The following is a 23,288-nucleotide window of genomic DNA, read 5'->3' on the forward strand; positions in this document are numbered from 1 at the left end:
AATGGAGGAAGGAAAAAATTTTTTTTAAATATTAGAAAACATTACAGAACAAAAGACAATTTTCAAATAAGTTACAGTTCACTAAGCATTCCTAAGAAATTTCAGAACATCAATAATAAAGAGAAAATCCTAAAAAATTTGGGAGCTAAAAAACAAATGTACTAAAAAAACTAAAACTCCACAACAAACAAAAGAAAACCAAGACAACAGGCAATCTACAATGAGTAAGAGGAAAAGAAGAGCAGCAGAAAATCTGGCTGTGAGTATGCAGGAATGCAGAGGGTAGGCACTGAGGTTAAGTCTCAGCAGAGAGTTCTGCAGTTCTCTCATGGTGGCTCCACTAAATTTCAAGGAGCTAGTAGTGATAATTAACAGTGAAAACAAAAGAAACACACTGTTTAACAGAGAAGAACTTAAAACATTTATTATCCATGCATACCATAGAAACAAATTACAAATTACAAATTCCAGCAAAATGGGGAAAAAAAAAAGAGAAAGATCAGATTTAAAAACAAGATGTTAAAGCTTAGAGGAAGTACATGAAGTATAAAACAATAATGAAAAGACAATCCACTGGAACTTGAGTTTGGGATGGACATTCCCCTTGGAATGACAGACTGACATACAATTATAGTTATTCTTTTTTAAGTAACCTCATTTGGTTAAAAAAAATTAATATTTACAAAATCAAAACACCGTAAATGCTGTATTTATGAAGTTTGACATTTGGGATTCATTAGTGTGAAGAGAAAGCATGCACATATCTCATTTTTCAGTTTCCCTGGAGTGATTAATATTTAAAGAATTGCTTTTGAAAAACTTGTATCTTCACTGAGGTATAATTAAAATGATGATGATGATTAAGATTTTCTAAGATGTTTCACTGCAAACTGTTTGAGTGGTACTTTGTGAAAAAGGAGGAGGAGCCAGATTTGTCAGAAGCCAAGACTGCTTACCTATAATCCCCAAAAACAGAAGGAAGGGAACTTGCTATCATTTTCTTCTCCTTAAAAAATGCAGGTTCCAGGGTAAGTATACCACTACAATCTACCCTACCTTATCTATGAGCTTCTTATTGAGCAGTGAAAATTTTCTCATTTTCTTGCTCTCTTTCTTTATAATTAAATAATTCCTGAAATTCTCTTCATTTATTATTGGTAAACATGGAAGGATATAACTAATATCCATTTAGAGAACAATTTCACTATTTCTATTACCATTACTCTATCTTGAATCACCATCATCTATTACCATTAACTCCTAACTTGTTTCACAGATTCTACTCTGGGTCACTATAGACAATATTCTATGTCACAGGCACAGTGATAATCAAAATGCAAATTGCACTGTGCTTAAAATCTCCCAAGGGATTTCTACCATAAGAGTAAAATTTGAACTTTTTTTTTTTTTCATAGTCCAATAGGCCCTAGGGATCTGAGCCCAATCTACCACTCTTCCTTTCAAAGACTCCACTGAAGTTACCCATTGTTATGATTTGGATATTAATTGTCCACCAAAGACTCATGTATTGAAGGCTTGGCAGTAACTTTAAAGGTGGGACTTTTGGGAAGTGATTGGATCATGAGGTCTCTGAAGTCATCAGTGGATTAATCCATTGATAGCTGAATGACTACAGGGAGGTGGTGGAAACTACAGGCAGGTATGGAATGTTTGGAGGAAACAGTTCACTAGGTGCATGCCCACAGGGACCATGTCTTATCCCTAGCCCCTTCCTTTCTTTCTGTGCTTTCTGGCTGCCATGAACAGAGCAGATTTCCCCTGCCATACTCTTTCACCATGATGATTCTGTCATGGAGCCAGCCAATCAGGGACTGAAACCTCTGAAATCACGAGCCAAAATAAATCTTTTGTCCTCTAAGTTGTTTTTCTCTGGCATTTGTTACAGCAATGAAAAGCTAACCAAAAAGTCCTTTTGCTAAGCTCACTTCCACCTCAGGACTTTCGTAATGTTCCCACTGCCTAGAAAGCTCTTCAGATGCTTGCATGCCTGTTCCATGTCTTCTCAGGTTTGCCTGGCCTATCTAATGTAAGTTTCTTCTGTTGTTCTTCTTTAACTTCTTACCCTCATTTGGTTTTCCTTAAAAACACTTAACATGGCTGGGGATGTGGTAGACTATTTGTGTGAAGCCCAAGGTTCAATCCCCAGTATTGGGTGGGGTGGGGAAATACTTATCAGCTGGGTACAGTGGTGCATAACTGTAATCCTAATTACTCTGGAAGCTGAGGCAGGAGGATTGCAAGTAGGAGGCCAGCCTTGATAACTTAGTGAGACCTTAATTCAAAATTAAAAATTAAAAAATGCTGGGATTGTAGTTCAGTGGTAGAACACTCCTGGATTCAATCCCAGTATTCTGGGAACGTTTTTAACTAATTATAAGCACTTAACACTTCTAGATAATGTGTATCCTATTTCACTTGTTTATGATTTATCGCCAACAAAATGTAAAACATAAACACCTAGAGGAAAATGTCTTTGTCTGGTTCATGACTGGATCCTGTGGCCTACAATGTCTGGCATGTGGTAGGTGCTCAATGAGTATTTACTTAATGAATGTTGAATACCCTAGCAATACTTTAACCAAACAAAATATAAATAGGAACGCAAAATAGACATATACTCCCTTTAATCACAGGCATACATTTACAGGGTTGCAAAATCTCTTAAAAGTTCTTTGAACCTGGATTTAATTATTCGTCAGCATGTCATCCTTTGGAAAGGCTGTCATTGTTCTTGGCTAACTAAGCCCCAAAATGCCTGTAATGTCTTTGCTAAAACAAGTCATTCATTCTCAAATTGCTGCAAGCCAAATCGATCTATTCCAGTTCTGCTTAAATTTCCCAGAACTCTATGTTCATGCTCCAGTGCTTCAATGAGTTTTCTTTGAATTGTCTTCACTGGTCACAAACCAGAGTTCAAAGTGTAGCTTTTTAGATAACTATTATCATTCATTCTTCCCTTATATCCAGCTCACCAGAGTCCATATGATGCTGGTACATGAATGGATAAACCCTACAGGATTTCAGTTTGGAATCTTGTACTTTTGTATTTGAGATGGTCAGGTACAGTGGTACAAGCAGAGGAGTTTCAATTTCAAGACGAAATAAACTCTTGGGTAAGGCAGGGACTGTGTCTGTTTTGTTTCACCCCTATCCCTTGCTCCTGGCACAGAGACTGATGTATGGTGGACATTCACTAAATGTTTAGGAATAAATAAAAAGTAGTTAGAAAGGGAAAATAAGTTACCCAAAAATTAATGTAATACTACTAACTGGAGCATAATAATTAGTTGTAAAGTCACAATAATTAGTTGTAATAATTAGTTGTAAAGTCACATTTAACTTACAGGAGATGAAATCTTCCTTGCAGTGTCTGTGACTGCTTGTTCTAGAGGTTTCCAGATCTGAACTGCATATCGACCTAAATGATATAAGGAAGAAATGTAAATATGATTTTTATAATCAATATCAATCAATACTTTCTAGGTGATTACCATATTATTTATTGATAGTTTACTTTGTATATGCTATTTCAATAAATATTTTAAAATTTACAAGAAAACCCATATTTTCTGAAATTTCCAATTTACTGAGGACAGAATTTCATTTTAATATCATTATGATAGCCAATAAATTTATCAAGTTGAATTCATGATCACAGATGTTTTCAATGCTTACATAATATCATGTTGTAAGATTGAAAAAAATGAACACCCTAGTACTCTTTCTACAGAAGTCCCTTTAAGTATCAAACATACTTATGATAGTAAAATGATTAACAATATTGCTTTTTGACAGTAATCATTTTGAAATACATAGAAAACAAATACTATTTATGACATACATGACATAGTGATATTTTTAATGGAGTTATCTCTAAAGTTAAAAAGCAATTATATGTGAAACATTTAATAAAGATGTTAATTATTGATTTATTACTGAAGATAGTTATTCTCTAAAAACCCATTTCAGATTTCCCTTTCATAGACATGCAAATATTCAAAATTCCCCTGAGTTTTGAAAACTAAGAATCTATAATAAAACAGGTCCTAAATTATTTTAAGGACCTAAAACAAAATAAAATATCATTTAGCTAATTTATCTTTGGCATCCTATTGAGAACATGTGGCTTCTACTAGTGTGTCTTTCTTTAAAAGTCTTGCCAGAAAACTGTATGACACTGTGAACATAAATTCAAATTCTAACCATACACTTATTTGCAAATCAAGAGTTCCACTGGGAAACCTCAACAACCTAGATCTTTCAGAAGAGTTTATCATTTGATTACATAATAGTATAAACTGTAGTTTTTAAATTACCCTGAAATTCTTTAAAACCACAATCAGGCACAATGATTGAATTCCTTTCTCAGTGAAAAAGCAGATAAAGGCTTTAAGAAATGATATCTGAAGGTTTCCTTTAACCATAAACTAGATGATCTATGTCCAAAAAAACTGAAATGTATATTCTCCTAAATTCTACTATTCAGTTTTACTTGGCTCTGGAAGAGATCTGGTATTCTAATTAGTAACATGAATTTGGCAACAGTACAGTCTGTACATTAATTCTTGTCAGTTTTTTGAAAAAAGACCTGGAAAAAGTGTATCTTTTTCTAATTTAAAATGAAAATCTTACATTTTATAACTATGCCTATTCTACTATATTACTACTAAAACAGTCTTAGGCTTATGGACAAGTTTGTCAGAATTCCTTTTGAGATATGATTCTCCTCAGAATTAGTTCACTTTAGTTATATAACCAACACAAGGCTGTACAGGCAAAAAAGGTCAAGAGAATCTGAACCACTGAACTTTTTTTTTTCCCCTGCAGTACTGAGGATTGAACGCATAGCCTCACACTCATCCCTAGCCTCCGGTGAACTTCTAGTTTTTAAGGTTCTAATTTCAAATGAGGATTGTATGAAATTAAGTCCACATAAAACAAAACAGGACCTTATTTGTCATTTTTCTATTGGAATTTAACTCCACTGAAGCACAATGGAATAGGCTTACCTTAAAACATCCAATTAACAAGATCAAATCCATACAATTAGAACCGTAAATATCAACGAAGAAACACTCTTAGATTAACATTTAATTAGGGAATAGCTATGCAATTTACAACTCTAAGTTAGTGATTAAATTAGCAATTTTATTTTACTTTTAATATTCATAACTTTTTTCTAAAAAGATAATTTTGGCAGTGAAAGAAATTCTCCTGGGTTTTATTAAAGAAATTATACCAATATGTTAAAAGATGAAGTAATAAATCAGTGAATAACTATGTTAATCGGAAGTAAATGACAAGTTGAAGAGTATAAACCCATTTGCAAGAAAAAGTGAGCATGGGATTATAAAGGAATTCCCTGTCATTGAGATCCTTAGATTTCAATGAGACAGGAATTCAGGGACACAGAGAACAAGAACACTGAGGTTCATAAAGGAAATGTCTATAAGTCACTGGAATATAAAACAAACAACTAGCAAGCAACCCATCCTTGCCTACAGCTTGCAGCCTGGCTGATGAAAAAGTAACCAAACTGCAAGACAACCACAGGGCATTGGGAAGAACCAAGCAGCACGCTTAAAAGATGCGGGCACTTTAGAGCACAACAAAGTAATTCTGTCCTGACTCCACCTCTAGTCTAACTCCCTAGCTACTCTATAAATATTAAAAACCCAGAGCAAGACTTGACCCACCCTCTACTCTCTCACTCTGAAATTTGTCTGCACTCCCTCTTTTTTGAGTATGCACATTTTGCTTTCCAATAAAGCTCTCCCTTCTTGTTCTACAAGGTGACTCTTCCTTAAATTCTTTTCTGCCATGGAATCAAAGATGTGGAAGATTCCAGGGGAGGTCTCCTCTGCATCTGGAGAAATTTCCTCAGACCTCTGTACAGACCACTGCTATCTGAGTGATAGCAAAATATCAAAGATTTCTTATTATACACTATAGCTCAATTTTTAAAAAAAGAAAAAGAAAAAAAAGAAAAGCCAAGAATACCAACTATTATGGGGGCTAGCATTCTTAGCTCATATTTCATCAATTTTCTTCACTACAAAGTTTACCTAGATTTTGCTTTACTGACTAATGTTCAGCAACTATAGATGGTGGAAAGAATGAGAATGTATGTCTGAAAACCAAAAGTGTCAGAATACAAAGGTCCTACTCATCAATCAAAATAACAGCTAATTGAAAATCCTGTTCCTACAACAAATATTGACATATATTCTTCATTTATCTTACCTGCAAATGCAAGAGCTGCAACACCCAGACCTACAGCTATCAAACTTCTTGCCTGTGGAGAAAGAAATATGATCACTTGTAGAGTTACATACTGTGAGAAACACACCTGTCCAAAGCCAAAAAATGAACTGAGAAGGTACAAAGAAAGTGAGGCTTTAGTGACAGTCTTGCAAGATCAAGTGTCTGATTCTCAGACACACCCAAAGCAGTTATAATTAGCACTTTATTCCCAAGAGGGCAAGGTCCCTCCCTCTGGTTCCTCATTGGCTTAGTACTATTGGGTACACAATCTTCCCAAATGCTGTTTAGATTTTACTGTCTCCTACTGAGTTGTTTAAAGAAACATGCCTCTGGTTGTTCCATCTCCCTTTATTTTCTTGTGACACAGTCTTCTGGGATGGAGCACCTTCTGGCAGGTAGGCAGCTGGTCAGATCATCACTTCCCCTTCACCTCCTGTTTGTCAAGGGGCTTTGAATTTTTCACACTCCAGTGTTACCTACTTGTAATTTTCTACTCTGCTCTTCCTTCCTGCTGCTTTTCTTACATTCCAATTTTATATTTAAGGCTAAATCCTGTATTTTGATAATGGACAATTGAACTTTCTGTCACCACACTGTTTTAAAAGTAAATCGCCTTAAATAATGAGGATAATTACATTAAATACTAGATTTTCTTCATATTCTACTGTGAAGAACAGAACTTAAAATCTGCAGTGTCTAAGGGATTATATCTGCTGCTTGCCTCATCTAATTTTTGGTGAACTAAAATAATTCTATATTTGCATTTAATTTTCATATAGTTGAATTCATTCTAACCAAGAGCTTTTATATTACCTATTGTTAAAAAAACTACAGATAATTCTTAATAGTGGGTTTAATATATTTATTATATTAAATAAGGATAAAAGGTGTATATTTCCTCCTTCATATTTTATATTTGCAATGCTCAACTGCATTTGCTGTATTTAGAGTTTTAATAAAAACTTTGATGCATCTTTAGGAAAGAAGTCAGACTTCAAACATTACTAAAAATGATAATTTAAAAATTAGTTAATTTCCTACTCTTCTGGACAAGGTAAAATTTTAAAAATAAGAGCCAAGTTCAGAATGTCACAATCTAAAATATCATAAACTAATTCTGATTAAAAAACCTTCAGTCACAACAGAAAAATGATTTATGTGGCAGAATTAAATTGTTGTCCCCAATATCTATTCATAAAACCAGGAATTTCTATTTTTAGTTGGACATGTATTCCAAGCCTCCCTTGGAAGTTTGATGCCTATGTTTAACTAAATGTTGGTCTATAGGACCTAAGCAGAGTGGTGTGTGCAACCGTTAAGAAGTCCTAGGGAAGGGAGAGAGAAATGTCCTTTTCTATTCTTCCCTCCTGCTGACCGGAGCACACACATTACACCTGGAGCAGCCCTCTGGACAGAGAAGGAAAAACAAAAACAGAGAGGAAAAGAGCCTATTCCCCACCACCATGGAGTTGTCCTAGCACCCCTGGACTGCCTCTATTTACATGAGATAAAAGTTTTATCTTCAGTTCTTAGGCACTGGCAGCCAAAGCAAATTCTGGCGGATATAGAATTAAGAAGTGAAACCACAGAAACGTTTTTGTCTAACTTGTGGCGAGACAAATTCATAAGCTTCAACAAAGATTCTTTTAAAAGCTTGAATAATCTCACTAGAGAACAGAATGGACACATTTCACACTGGTGCAGACAATGTTAAGAAGGAGGCTGAGACTTGAGAGGTTAAAACCTAAAAGCCCTTCAGCTCTGTCTTCGAGTACTGTAATGAAATACACATCAACTTTTAGGAAATCAAAGCCCAAACCTTCCAGGGATGACTCTATAATGAGAAACAACAGGTCAGAGAGGGCAGCTGCACAAATGTGCTCTAACTTTAATATCCAATAATTCTCTAAGAAATCTACAGTCTTGGTAGGCAGATGAAGGCTGCTCCTCTGGGAGTTGTCTTTTGCAAGGTTACAGCCATCCCATCTCCTGCCTTTTACTAGGCATTCTAAATTCTAAGGAGAGATTACTACTAAGTATAGATTCAGAGTATAAAATAGTAGCTAGCAATGAGTGGTGAAATATATGGTAAGGTCACAATTGTTCTCTAAATTACTTTAGGGTCTTCTTTAAACTACTTTCAAAGTGAACAAGAAAGCAAAGGGTAATAGTAATTTGTAGAAAACAAACAGAAGCAAAAGAGCTAAGGGGAAAATACGTCAGAGGAAAAGGATTAATGGGACTAACTCTTAACAGGGTCCATTGAGTTGGTATGAAGCTAGGAATTATGGCTATAGGTGTCTCCATTTGTCTGGGAGGGAAGATTTCTTTAGTTGCACAGGTGCACTAAGATAACTTTTGACTGGCTACTGACCCCAATGCCCACATTAACATGGGATTGACTTACAGATGAAGACCCCTAAATAGGATCACCACCATGACAGTTCTGGAGAGGACCAACTAAGGTCAAGAATACTGACTGATGTGAAGGAGGAGTTGACAACTGATTGTCAGAGTACAGAAGGTAGTTCCAGTAATCTTGGTTAACATCAAACGGTAATAAATTTTGAAGACAGCATTGTTTCCTTTGTTATTCTCTGATTGGAGAATAACTCTCTCTCTCTCTCTCTCTCTCTCTCTCATTCTCTGTGCTTAAGCCTCACTTTGCGTTTTCTTTACTTTCACTTTGCTTTCATTTGTAATAAAGATTGTAATAAAGTTCTCTGGCATAGCTTTTGGTGTCTGACTTTAAAATTTCTTTTGTCAGAACACAACAAACAAGGTTTGGAGTTTCTGGCTTTCCTATGACAATAAAACCTAGAACGTTTGGTGACCTTTAGATAATATTAGAAGGTATAAGGCCCCTCATCCTTCAGTCCTGTGTACCAATTAACACAAAGCATGTAAAATGCTGTGTGGTTTACCTTTCAGAAAAGTAATGTCTATTTAAAGAACTAGAGCATTTGCTTAGCATGCTAGAGGCACTGGATTCAATGCTCAGTGCCACCCAAAACCAAAACAAAACAAACTACAGGAACTAGTCCCAGTTCAACTGATCTCAGAATGGCAGAGGTCATTTACAACACAGACCAATGGACACATATCCAAATATACACATAGAATTCCTCCAAAGTAAAAATAAAATGACAGAAACACACTAGAAGAGTGGACAGAAGACTAAGTCAAGGATTTCATTTAAAAAAAAAATGTTTAGGGGCTAGACATCTAGCTCTGGTGGAGCTTACCTAGCACAAGAGGTTCATAAAAGGTGCTCAGCTTCAAAAGCAACCAGAGAATACTAGCAACAACAATAAAAATGATGTAAAACTATAAATATCAGGATGTAAACAACTATGCCCTTTGTGAACTTATTTTGTCCCTTAATACCAAGCACCTAGCAATGGTACCTATATCTCCTAAGATTATTGTGAACATAAAATGTAAGAATACGCACAATGGGCTTAACACCATGGCCTTCACATTAGTCAGTAAATGTCAACTGTTTTCAATATTATCAGTAAAAATGAACTAAGTACTTTTGAACAAAAGTGGTATAACAAGTACAACTAAGTTCTATAATTCTTAAATTTGAGTACAAGATTATTCAATTTTTTTTTTATTAACTGACTTGATTTATGAAGAAAGTAGCACTGCAAGCCAGACACAGGAGCTTTTTTCCCTTAATAAATAATATTTAGTCAACTGAATATCAAAATGGAAAATACTAATATTGACCTCTCTCACTGTATGCAAAAGTCAATTCCAGGTGACTGTACATCAAAAGTAAGATGGTAAAATAACAAAACCTGTAGAAGATAACAAAGAATATTTTCAAGTGTAGGAAATTTTTTTCTTTTTAGATTGATTTTTTATTGATGCAATATAATGGGATGCATTGTTACATAATCATGCATGCACAAGCTATAGCAACATAATTTGGTCAATATCATTTCCCAATATTTCCTCTTTCCTCTCCTCATTATCAAAAGCTTGATGCTTGGTCCCTGATGCCAATCCCATAATGAGGAAACAGTTTTGAGAAAAAGGAAAAAAGTTTTATTGCTTTGCTAGCAAAGGAGAAACAGGGAACTCCAGTCCCAGAGGCTGTGATTCGGTCCATCAGGGGAAACAGAGGGTCTTTAGGTTTTTAAAGAAATAATTCAATTCACTTGATAATCTGGGAGATTTCTTAGATATTCTTGTTATCATCCCTGAAGTCTGAATTACTTCATTCCTGTGGTGGGTGTATGCTCAAGGCCAGATATTTTGTCCTAGGATGAGGAAGAAAGGTAATCTGGTTTCCCCTGAGATTAAGGAGGGGGTGAGATTATAGAGGAGAAAGGAGAAAAGAAGAGAAAGAAGCATGTCTGTTTTAAAAATAAGTAGTAGTGGCAGAGGATCAAGGGCTACATGCAAAGCATAAAGTAGACCACTGTTACATACTGACTTCAATAGTGATCGTACTAATTTACAATCCAATATTGTACAAGTCTTCCTTTTCCTCCACATACTCTCCAACATTTATCATTATTGTTTGTATTCTTGATGGCTGCCATTCTAACTGGAGTGAAATAAAATCTCAGTGCAGTTTTGATTTTCATTTCCCTAAATGCTAAAGATGTTAAACACTTTTTCTTTTTATTTATTTTTTGGTCTTTTGCATTTCTTCTTTTGAGAAGTGCCTGTTGAGCTAACTGCCCATTTTTTCACTGGGCTAACTGTTTGGTGTTAAGTTTTTTTTAGTTCTTTATATATTCTGGATATTACTATTGTATCAACAGAGTAACTAGCAAAGGTTTTCTATATATACTGTCTATAGATGTTCAGAGAAGATTTTTTGAGGCAGGCTCTAGAAAATGAATTGGTCTTTCCTAGGTTAAATACCCCAACTACTCACATTCTGAAAAATGCATATTAAAATATATAGTCTTAGAAAAGATGAGTTTTTCTTATTTCAAATTTTATAGAATAATTATTGCACCATTTTACTAATTCAACTACTCAAAATACATGAGACAAATAGTTGCCTCTACAATTCCAGAGATTTTGATTTCAAGGTTTAAAGGCACTTAAATTAAAAAAAAAAAAATTAAACCATTATGCATTTGCTCATTTTCATTTTATTCTAACAATATGTAAAGCTAAGTTATATTTAACAATAAAAATTCAATTTAATTCAAGTAAGTATTGAGCACTCTGTTGATAAGCTCCTGTTTAATCCCCCCAGATCCATTCACCATCCTTCTCTGCTTAGCTTTATATTTCCCTTTGCCCTTATCTCTAAAGACTTTTATCCAGTACTTACTTGCCCTCTAGCTTCTGTTTCGCCAGCAAGAGAAACAAAGGAGAGAGAAATAACCACCCAAGGTAGTCAGTGTTTTTTCCCTGCTTTGTTTCTTCTTTGGCCATAGTTCCTGTTGAATGACCCCTCTATGCCTACAATTCTTAATGAGTTCTAGGACACAAGCTCTATTCTTACCCATTCAACTGAGTGGATAACTGTTCCCAACCCCTTGTTTTTCCCTAAGTGATACATTATTCTTTACTGGGTCCCTTAAACCATGCCCACATCACTGCAAATAGTCCCTTCATTGAACTGTCTTCAAAAAAGTCATCCATCCACCACAATAAGTATCTTTACATATAAATGTTATTACCTGCCAGTTATTATATTGTATATAAGAGATTTTGCATGGAAGAAGGCAAATTTGAACCTAGGGTCTGTATCAAATGAGTCCTATGAGGGTCCTTGAACATCCAATGTTTATGCTATATCTCTCACAGATCTTTTTCTTATCCTTACTGTAATACTCGTAATATTTTATCATTAGGATAAAATATAATATTGTATTTATTGTACTAAATTGTAGTTAGATGTGTTCTGTCTCCTTTAGCTTTCCTAGGTATCAAGTCTTAAAAAAATCCAATGAAATATATGGACCAGGAACATACACACACCAAAAATCTTTTGATACATAATTTGAGGGGATTCATGAGTTTGCCTGAAGTCCTTCAATTCACATGCCCCAACATAAGAACTTCCGGTAGAGCAGAAAAAAGAACTTACTAAAGTCAAGAAGGTCGTCTCTATCTTTGAGTTCCTATACACATCAGCAGAACTGTTATATTTCATTTCCATTCATTCAACAATGCAGTACGAAAAAAATAAGTTGCTTAAAAAATTAGTAAAAATAAACCTCTATTTCTAAACACTAATTCGAGAGAAAGAAAAACACAAAAGGCATTGTAACCATTAAAAATAACAATAAAACAAAAGCAAATTGAAGGGGCTGGGGCTGTAGCTCAGTGGCAGAGCACCTGAGTGAAGCACTGGGTTTGATCATTAGCACTGCATATAAATAAAGGCATGCTGTCCATCTACAACTAAAAAAATACTTTTAAAGCAAATTAGGTAATCATTGGAGTAAATAAGGATGTTTAATAAAGACCAAAATTATTATGCAATCAACTCTTACTTATTCACACTAAAAGCATGAAGTATAGCATAGCTATAGCTAATCAAAAATTCACTTCACTACAACCAAAATTCCTCATTGGGAGTTGAATTTAAAATTATCTCTTGAAATATATTTTAATTAATTTACATTAGAGTAGTTTATACTTTTTGAGCATAAACAATTGATAGCAAACAAAAATATATTTTGAAGCTAATCTGAAATTAAAAAAAAAATCACATAAGCCACACAACTAGATTTTGTACTCTGAAATAAAAATAAAAGTCCTTTTCATCAAGTTTTATATTGAAATATTAAGATGTTAGATCTATTAACAAGTTAAAACTTTAATTGGTCTAGAATAACATGATTTGTTTCTTAGCAAAAAATATTTATGTTACATAACATTTTTTCATCTTCTAAAAAGTCACTGACATTTCTTTTCAGACACAAATTTGTGAGCCGAAAAACAGTAACAGTTCCTCCCAAACCTCCACATATGTGAATGATCCAGACAGGGAAAAGCTGCATTTCTAATTTCAAAATAGGTACAGAGAAGGAGAGAAATTTGAAGTCTGAGCGAGTACCTCATACAGAATCATACTTTATTTTGCCTTATTTTTAAAAAACAAAATAAAATCTAACATATAATAGGGTTTTTGGAACACTCATGGTTCATTTGGCATAACCGTATAAACAGAGAATTCCATCAACATTTTCCCTATTTTACTACTATTGGAAAAAATTCACATGTTCATTATCACGATGCTATTTTTTATTTAAACTTCAGTATTGGTCCTCAGGCTAAGAAGATCTATTTTGTTTCTTTGATAGACCCAACATGTTCTCTGACCCAGTTGCAAGCATGAAGATGTACTTCAAATTTTTATTTTAAATGTTTTTTCAAACAATGATGCTTTAAAACTAAATTGCCAGTAACAAAATGAGAAAAATGACATTGAAAAGACAATATAAAAGCAAAATGGTGAATCAGGCATAGTGTTAGTACCACAAGTATAGTCATTTTCTAACAACGAGGCAATAAACAGGTTAAGTGTCTAAAATTGCTCATTCGATTAGATACACATCATAGTGCATTTGAGAATTCAACAAAATACAGAAAGGTTGCTATTTGTTTGACTCAGGAAAATTAGGATATGTGCTGAAAATATAAAAGAAATCAGGTAGTGTGATTTATAAAGAAAGGTAGATATTTTCCGATACTCAGGCAGAAGCATGTGGAGGAGTTGGTATGTGATAAACATGGATGCCATCTGAGGTTTTTGTTGTTCTTGCTGTTGTCTTTTTATACTGGGGATTTAATCTAAGTGCATTTAAACTCAAGCTACATCCCCAGCTCTTTTAATGTTTGAGACAGGGTCTCACTAAATTGCTGAGACTGGTCTCAAACTTGAGATTCTCCTGCCTCAGCCTCCCTAGTCCCTGGGATTACAGGTGGGCTTCCTGGTAAGGATTTTTTAAAATTCCCACTTTAATATGCACAAGGCTGCCTTGGGTAATGTTTTAGTCCTTCTTCTACATGTAATAACATAGTACCACAGTTTGGATAAGTTATTAAAGATGTTTATTTTGGTTCACAGTTCTGCCCCAAGAGTGAAGAGTCATTTCTGGTGATGACCTGCTGGCTTGCAGACCCCTGATGTGCACCAGAGCATCAAATGGCAAGGCACAGGGTGTGTGTTTGTGTGTGTGTGTCCTGGTCTCTCTCTATCTTCTAATAAATCTACCAGTATTCAAATATGGGGCTCCAACTTGATTACCTGATCTAATCCTAACCACCTCCCAAGACCCTACACTTACATGTCATAGTCATATTACATTCCTACCTTCTTAACATCTCACAATGAGGATTAAACTTCAATATGGAGTTTTGGGGGAAGGGGACAAGCAGTACTCAAACCTTAGCAGGCAAGTTTTAGTTTAGAACATTTTCTCTGAAGATTGATATAGTTCAGAAAATTAACAACATTTTCTAGGCATGCAGAGGATCTAAATAACTTCTAAGAGCTGGGGACATAGTTCAGTGACAGAATACCTGGATAACATGTTTGAGGTTTGAGTCTCAAAACCACAACAATTACACAAAACTAGGTTAGCACTTCTTCCCCTGGTAGCACAAGCTGATCTTTCTATAAATATGAGGGTATACATAACTAAAATATAAATCAGATACACATTTCTTTAAAAATTTATTTTATAACTGGTGCAGATGGGTGTTTGGGAACAGTGTTCTACATATGGAAAAAAAAAAAAAAAAACTAAGCTTCTACTTAAGCCAAATTTAGAACTTCAGTTTTTAAAAATCTTCTCAGGACCACCAAAGAAAACAAAGATGCAGTGTGCTTGCAAGGCTAATGTTATGTGATATTGGTCAATTGTATTTAAGTTTTTAAAATTCATGCCTTTAAATTACACTTGTCAAAAATGCCAAAAATTTTTCTGAGAAATCTCCAGACTGCTTTCCATAATGGTTGCACCAATTTGCAGTCTCACCAGCAATGTATGACTGTACATTTTGCCCCACATCCTCACTAGCATTTATTGTTGTTTATATTCTTCATCATTGCCATTCTGACTGGAGTGAGATGAATTCTTACAGTAGTTTTGATTTGCATTTCTCTAATTGCTAGAGATGTTGAACATTTTTTCAATATTTGTTGATTGCCTGAAGTGTTTATTCAGTTCCTTAGCCCACTTATTGATTGGGTTATTTATTTATTCATTTATTTTGGTGTTAAGTGTTTTGAGTTCTTTATATATGTTGGAGAAATGCTCTACCCAAAGAACTTAAATCAACATATTACAGTGATGCAGCCACATCAATGTTTATAGCAGTTCAACTCACAAGAGCTATACTATGGAACCAACCTAGGTGCCCTTCAACAGATGAATGGATAAAGAAAATATGGTATACACACACACAGAGTGGAGTATTACTTGGCCTTAAGGAAGAATAAAAGTATGGTATTTGCTGGGTAAATGGATGGAGCTGGAGAATATCATGCTAAGTGAAATAAGCCAATCCCAAAAAACCAAAGGCCGAATGTTTTCTCTGATATGCGGATGCTAACACACAATAAGGGGGGAGGCTAGGGAAGAATAGAGGTACTCTGGACTAAGCAGAGAGGAGTGAAGGGAGGGAAGGGGCCTGGGGGTAGGAAGGATTGTAGAATGAATTGGACATTATTACCCTAGGTGTATGTAAGACACCTACCGGAATGTTTCTACATCATGTATAACCAGAAGAATGAAAAGTTATACTCTATGTATGTGTCAAAATGTATTCTACTGTCATGTATAACTAATTAGAGCAAATAAAAAGAAATTTTAAAAAAATTCCCAAAAGCAGTTTTCACTGTATTTCCTCTGACCACACACAATGCATGAATATTTAGGATTCGAAATTTTCCAGGTATATGTATAATAGCACTGCAGAAACCAACAGATGGTAAATTCTCAATGAAATCATTGATTGGTTTAAAGGTGGTAGGATAGTAGCCACAGAGAATCCTTTTCCTAAGCTGCTAAGCCTGCCTGGCAAAAAGTCTAATGTCCATACTATAGAAACATCATTACACAATGATGGTTTCTGAGGTTTGCCAATCTTTCAGTGCTACTCAGGATCATCTTCTTCATTCTTTAAATTAGTACTCCTTCCATTCTTTATGGATCTCTTAATTCTAAACTTTCATGTTTTTCATAAGCCTTCATGTTTTTAATCCATGTAGCAAGCATGAATACCTGCCCCTTGATTTTCCACCACCTTACCTTTGAATGGGGTGTGAGTGGCAGGGTAGGAAAGAGAGGTATGCTAACCAGAAGTCTACAGAGCTTCAAAGTAAATCAGGACTGAGCACCAATTCTAACTCAACATTTATCAGTTGATGACCCTAAGCTATTCTGCCTGGACCCATTTCCTCATCTATAAAATAGGGATACAAATAACTATATTATAAAACACTCATAATGATTTGACACAAGGTTATGAAAAATGACACGACACTGTATGAACATGGCAGATACTCCATTAGTTCTTTCTTTACCCTCACACCTTTATTCTCACTCCTTCTGTTCTTCCCTGGTCCACTGCTGGAAATTCTTATTCTTCAAAAACAACTTCAAAGTCTTTTCAGTGAAGTTTTCCCTGCTCACCTCATCACCCGAGCAAAACCCTTCAGTGCTTCCATATACTCAGAAGATCTCTTTACTAGAACAGATACGTAGCAGCTTGCCTGTCTGTTTTGAATCTCTTCTAGCAAGTGAGTTTCTGGAGGTAGGAACTATATTATCTCTATGGATTTCCAAAATCCTTGCACATCATGTGTTTTCAAAAGGTTTGTATAATGAGATGAAAAGGATCTTAAGAAGCCTCCTGACCAACCAGATGTCCTTTTGGTTTGTATTATCTATGTCCATAAGATAAAACAATCTTATGGGTGACTTAAATTATATTTTGAAATGGGAAAATACAATGAACAATATTAGTCAAAATATCCTGGACTGGATGAATATATCTAAATGTTTCATGGAAGACAAAGAAAATAAAGATAAGGGCCTTATGTCAATTTTCTTACAACAGTGAAATGAAAACAATCTACAGGTCACTTAGGAAAACAAGAAGGAATAACATTAAAGAGACTCTCAGTTTGTAATCAAGTAACCATTTGAAGATCACCTCCCATCTCTGACTAATTGACTGATTATTTATTAGTTCATTAAAGAACTACTCAGCAAGTGTTTATGATGTACCAATCATGATTCTAAGTTCTAGGGAACTATCAGACAAAATCCCTGCCTTGCAAAGCTACATTTTATCATGAGAGACAGACAACAAACAATAGAAAAAAGGAAAATAATATTTACATAGTAATATGTGCCATAGGTTAAAATAATGCAGGTAAAGAAGTAGGTGTGTGTTTTTAAGGTGAAAGTAACAAATTTAGGTAGAATGAGTAGAGAAAGCTAAAATGAAAAGTGACTTTTTCCCCCGCCTCTGGTACTGGGGATTGAATCCAGGAGCACTCTATCATTGGCACTTTTTATTTTTTGTTTTAAGACAGGGTCTCACTAAATTGCCACAGTTGTTGTCGAACTTGAAATCCTCCTGTCTCAGCCTCCCGAGCAGCTGGGATTACAGGCACACACCTCTGCATCTAGCAAAAGAGACTTTTAAAAAATAAACAAGAAAGTGAAGAAGCCATGCCAACATCTGAAGAAAGGTCACCATAGGTAAAGGGAACAAATTTGAAGAGGAGAAGGGTGATGCCTCAAGTGCTTGCCAGTGTGAACAGAGCAAAAGTTAGAGGGAAAGAGGAACAGCAAATGAGGCCAGAGAAGTCGCAAGGGAGCAGTTCATCTGAGGTCTTATGGATCAACATAAGGACTTCAGCTTTTCTCTGAGTGAGAGGAGATATCATTGTTTCGAGCAGAAACCTAAGATGATCTTACTTGAATTCTAAGAATCACTCTAGTTGTCATGTTGAGAAAAGATGGCTCAGGGTCAAAAGCAGAGACACAGAGATGAGTTAGATGTCTACAAAAATAATCCAAGAAAAAGATGCTGGTAACTTGGACCAGAATGATAGTGATGGAAATGAAAGTGGTGAGATTCCAGAGATGTGTATTGTGAAGATAAAACCAACAGAATTTTCTGAGACTACATGTGGTGTATGAAAGAATAATATAGGATGCCAAGGTTATTGTCTTGAACAATTGGCAGAAGGAAATTGCCTTTTGCTGCCAGGAAAGACAAAGTGCTTGGGAGGAAGAAGCTCTATTTTGGATGTATTTTTCTAAAAACAGGTCATGATAAATATGATAAAGCCTAAACAAAGCAGTATGGGAATTCATAACACCTGTGATGGGGGATGTTTCATTCAATAATGGAAAAGAAGAATGAGCAGGATATCTCAAAAATATTCTGTCTTTGTTATTTTGCAGTGACTCAATTCTCAAGGGTTAATCACAAGCAAATCACTTTCTGCTGAACTCAGTGTTCTATGTTGTCTTATTATTTGGTTCAATTTCCACAAAGAAAGCTCTTGAATTTAAACAGCAGCAAGTAGAAGGGGGCGGGGGGGAAGGAAACAAAAAAAACTACTAGTAAGTCAGCAGAATTTGGGAAAGATATGCATTATACATGCAGATAAAAACAAGGAGGGGAAGAGGACTGGTGTTGCAGCTCAGTGGTAGAGCACTTGCCTAGTATGTGCAAGTCCTGATTGACACACAACACCACAAAAATTAAAAAATAATAAATAGCTGTGCATGGTGACATAGACCTGTAATCCCAGCTACTAAGGAGGCTGAGGCAGGAATATAACAAATTTAAGGCAGCCTCAGCAATTTAGTTAGTCCCTGTCTCAAAATTGAAAGTAAAAAGAACTAGAGATATGGCTAGACTGTCCCTGGGTTCAATCACACAATTTAAAAATCAGCATACTACAGAGATACAGCCACATCAATGTTCACAGCTGCTCAATTCACAATAGCCAGACTATGGAACCAACCTAGATGCCCTTCAATTGATGAATGGACAAAGAAACTGTGGTATATATATACAATGGAATATTACTCAGCTATAAAGAATAATAAAATTATGGCATTTGCAGGCAAATGGATGAAATTGGAGAATATCATGTTAAGAGAGATAAGCCAATCTCAAAAATCCAAAAGACGAATGATCTCACTGATAAGCGGATGATGACACGTAATGGGGGTGGGAGGGGGACAAGAATGGAGGAAGGAGGGACTGTATAGAGGGAAAAGAGGGGTGGGGGGAAGGAAACAAATAACAGAATGAATCAAACATCATTACTCTATGTAAATGTGTGAATATGCAAATGGTATGCTGTTACTCCATGTACAAACAGAAACAACATGTATCCCATTTGTTTACAATAAAATAAATTAAAAATAAATAAATAAATAAATAAAAGGCAAAACAATATAACAGAATCCAAAGACAAGAAACAACTCTTGGGCTTACCTCAAAAGAATATTATTCCACTAAGCAATATAATTAACAAATATCCCCCTAACTCAAATCCTCACTGTACATAATGATTTTTTTAAGAATAATCTAAGTATTCTTTGGGTTTATTCAAAATAATGATGTGAGTCTTGTCTCTTTATTTTAACAATGGAAGAAGCTTTCTTAGGCCACGTTAAGCTACAATGTGAACAAATGTGAGTGGCTAGAAAAGCTTGCCCTAATGATCAAACTAGTTCTGGATACCTTGGAGAGACCTGAAGTTCCTGGGCATATCAAAGGTTTATCAAACCAAGTTGCACATTTGATTTTGAGTTCTAATGGTCCCCAGCATCATGTGCATGCATGTATGCGTGTACACACACACACAAAGATTCAGCTTCTACCTGAAAGTTTTCAGGCTGTGGGGGTCCACCAAATAGATTTTAAACTTGTTGTCACACAATCATATAAATCAATTCCTTGAAATAGATACATACATACATATTACTTGGTTCTGCTTCTGTAGAGATCCCTGACTGTGCAGATTTCTCCTGTATTTTAGATTGAGAAAGTTTTTTGTTGTTGTTTTTTTGGCTGCACTAGGGATTGAACTGAGGGCTTCACATGTGCTAGGCAAATGCTCTACCACTGAGCTACACTCTCAGCCTCCAGAAAATGTGGTACTGGGGATCAAATCCAGGGGTATTCAAACACTGAGTTACAACCCCAGTTCTTTTTAATTTTTAAATTTTGAGACAGGGTCTAACTTGCCAAGGCTGGCCTTGAACTTTCAGTCCTCCTGCCTCAGTGTCCCCAGCCACTGGGATTACAAGTGTATGCCACTGTGCCTGGCTCCCTATTCTACTTTAATGCCCATTTACAAAAACCTTATAAAGTCCTGTGCTTATTACTAGGTCATTTTTTATATTACCTCGAGAACACAGTATCATCTAATTACCTAAAGTTAAACTAGACACTAGCACAGGTCATTGTTGTCCTTAGTCCTTTATAATTCTCTATTTCCTTTTTTTTTTTTTTTGGTACTGGGGATTGAACTCAGGGGCACTCAACCACTGAGCTAGATTCCCAGCCCTATTTTGTATTTTATTTAGAGACAGCGTCTCACTGAATTGCTTAGTGCCTTGTCATTGCTGAGGCTGGCTTTGAACTTGTGATCCCCCCACCTTAGCCTCCCAAGTCACTGGGATTATAGGTGATAATTCTCTATATCATTCACAATGTTTTATCTTCTCTCTCCCTCCCTCACCCGAGGTGTATTTTTAATATTCTTATATTTGATTAAAAAAATCAAACAGTTTGATAAGTATACAAGTGGAATTACTAGTTCCTTCTTCAACCTTTCTTCTGGATGTACCATGAGGCAATCTGTCATATCTCCAATACAGAAACTACAAATAATGAGAAGCTTACATTTTAACCAGCAATTCAGTCTTATAAGTTTTCAGGAGAGTGGTTCAATGAACAATCTCTTGAACTGATATTGGTAATTGTCACAATGTGTAACTACAATTCAAAAATTTTAAGAAAATAATCAGAAAGATGCATAAAACGTATATAAGAATGTTCATCACTGTGTTATTTATAATATAAAAACTGGAAACATATGAATACTCAATAATAGGGGAATAATTAAAACAAATTAAGGCAATCAAAAATATACATCAACTAAATAATTTAAATATTATATTGAACAATGGTTAGAGATTATATATGAAGTAGAGAATAAAAGTAGGTCATTAAAAAAAGAATGTATAGCATTTATACATATAAAAAAGCAACAAAAGAGGATGCGGGGTATAGCTCAAGGGTAAATGGTTTCCCAGCACGCATGATGCCCTGGGTTCAATCCCCAGCATGGCAAAAAAAGAAAAAAGAAGCCAGAATGATGTTAACCAAAACATTAACAGTACTAATATATTCCTAGTACCTACCTATTTTCAATAAAACAAAGTTGTAGGGTCACAGGCTTTGGAATCAAAGAAATATAGTTTGAGTTTCAGCTCTCTATTGTCAGCTCCACAACCTTAGTCAAGTTATTTGTCCTGTTTCCTCACTGGTCCTCATAAGGGTAATCTAAAATGAGGATAATAATTACAACTAATCTCTTGGGTTGGCATAAATTTTTATGAATTAGGGCATATATATACATCACAACATGACACGTGAACACTCAATAAATGGCAGTTATTACAATTACTATATGATAGTATTACGTAATTGTTATTTTTAAATCAGGGGCAGGAGATATAAGTTATGAAAGAAGAAAAATCTTAGAAAGATCCCACCTGGTAGGGAAGATTTAACAACTTTTAACTTCTTAAATCAGAAAATGTTCTGACCTGTCTACTTTAAAATACATTTTAGAAATGAATGCTTCTTTCTTCAATAAAAACAAGTGCCCTGATCTTTGGTATCTTCAGTTTTATCCTTGCACTTAAATTTGCACCCTGGTCATAAAAAAAGAATCCTGCTGTGTCTCTGGCTAGCCTCCTTCCTATCAAGGCCTTCTACAAGCTTTTATTATACCGACTTTGAAGTCTCTGACAAGAAGTTCTGAAATGCTCCTTCTTGGCTTTTGTCTGTTATATATCTGACCTGCAACATTTTGTAGGTTTTCTTATTTCTTCATGCTTGGAAATTCATCCCTTTCTTTGAAAGCTACTTTTACTCTCTTCAGTAGCCTATTTTCCTTTTAAGCAGAAATGTCTTAGTTTGGTAATGCAGCTTAAATTTTTATTACACATTATTCATTCCTTCCTTTTTGCGTTAAAATGATATAAAATTAAGTCTACTTTAAAGATGAAGAATTTTTAAGCACATCTTGAAGCATCTGAAGACACTGAAAATTACTACAAAAATTAAGACAGTACATCATTTTCTTGAAATTGGATTTCACAGATTTCTGATATCTAAAAGATGAAGTGGCAATGTGGTATAGTAAAAGGTCAAGGACTTTTGGAGTCAAAACTGGTTTCATATCTTAGTCCTACCAGTTATTAGCAGTATGACCTTGAGACAATTAATCTCTTTGAGCCTCAAGTTTCTCATGTGTAAAATGGTGAAAAGTAGCATCTAACTTCACAGATTATGAGAAACTATCACATAACTGGTACACAGCAGACATTCACTAAAAGTCAGTTTACTTAATCCTTAACTATTTTTAAAAAATTTTTTAGTTGTAGATGGACATAATACCTTTATTTAGTTTACTTATTTTTATGTGGTACTGAGGATCAAACCCAATGCCTCACACATGCTAAGTAAGCTCTCTACCACTGAATTACAACTACAGCCCCTCCTTACTCCTTCACTATTTGCTTGTACGTAATTAATTCAACAAATTGTATCTTCAACGAATGAAAATAGAAAAGACCACAAATAGCATGGGAGCAGGACAGAAATGTGAAATTTTTCAAATTGGGTAGAACTGTTTAAGGGCAAACAAACCAGAGGAGAAAAATAAAACATTTTATGATCCTAAAACAATGTTCTATAAAATGTCAGTCAAAAATCCTTACCATAGCAAAGCAAGG

General features: G+C 35.0%; 1 protein-coding gene across 1 annotated transcript in view; it reads right to left on the minus strand.

Moving 5' to 3' along the window:
• The window catches only part of Dnajc15 (DnaJ heat shock protein family (Hsp40) member C15), a 53,153-nt gene that overhangs the window by 20,378 nt on the left and 9,487 nt on the right, over positions 1 to 23,288 (minus strand). Inside the window, exons 2-3 of the mRNA XM_047552943.1 lie at positions 6,265 to 6,316; positions 3,366 to 3,439 (exon numbers count right to left, since the gene is read on the minus strand). Of these exons, the coding sequence (XP_047408899.1) occupies positions 3,366 to 3,439; positions 6,265 to 6,316 (126 nt within the window). The remainder of the gene's footprint in view (positions 1 to 3,365; positions 3,440 to 6,264; positions 6,317 to 23,288) is intronic.

This window comes from Sciurus carolinensis, chromosome 5, assembly GCF_902686445.1.
Source record: "Sciurus carolinensis chromosome 5, mSciCar1.2, whole genome shotgun sequence".
Taxonomy (NCBI): domain Eukaryota; kingdom Metazoa; phylum Chordata; class Mammalia; order Rodentia; family Sciuridae; genus Sciurus; species Sciurus carolinensis.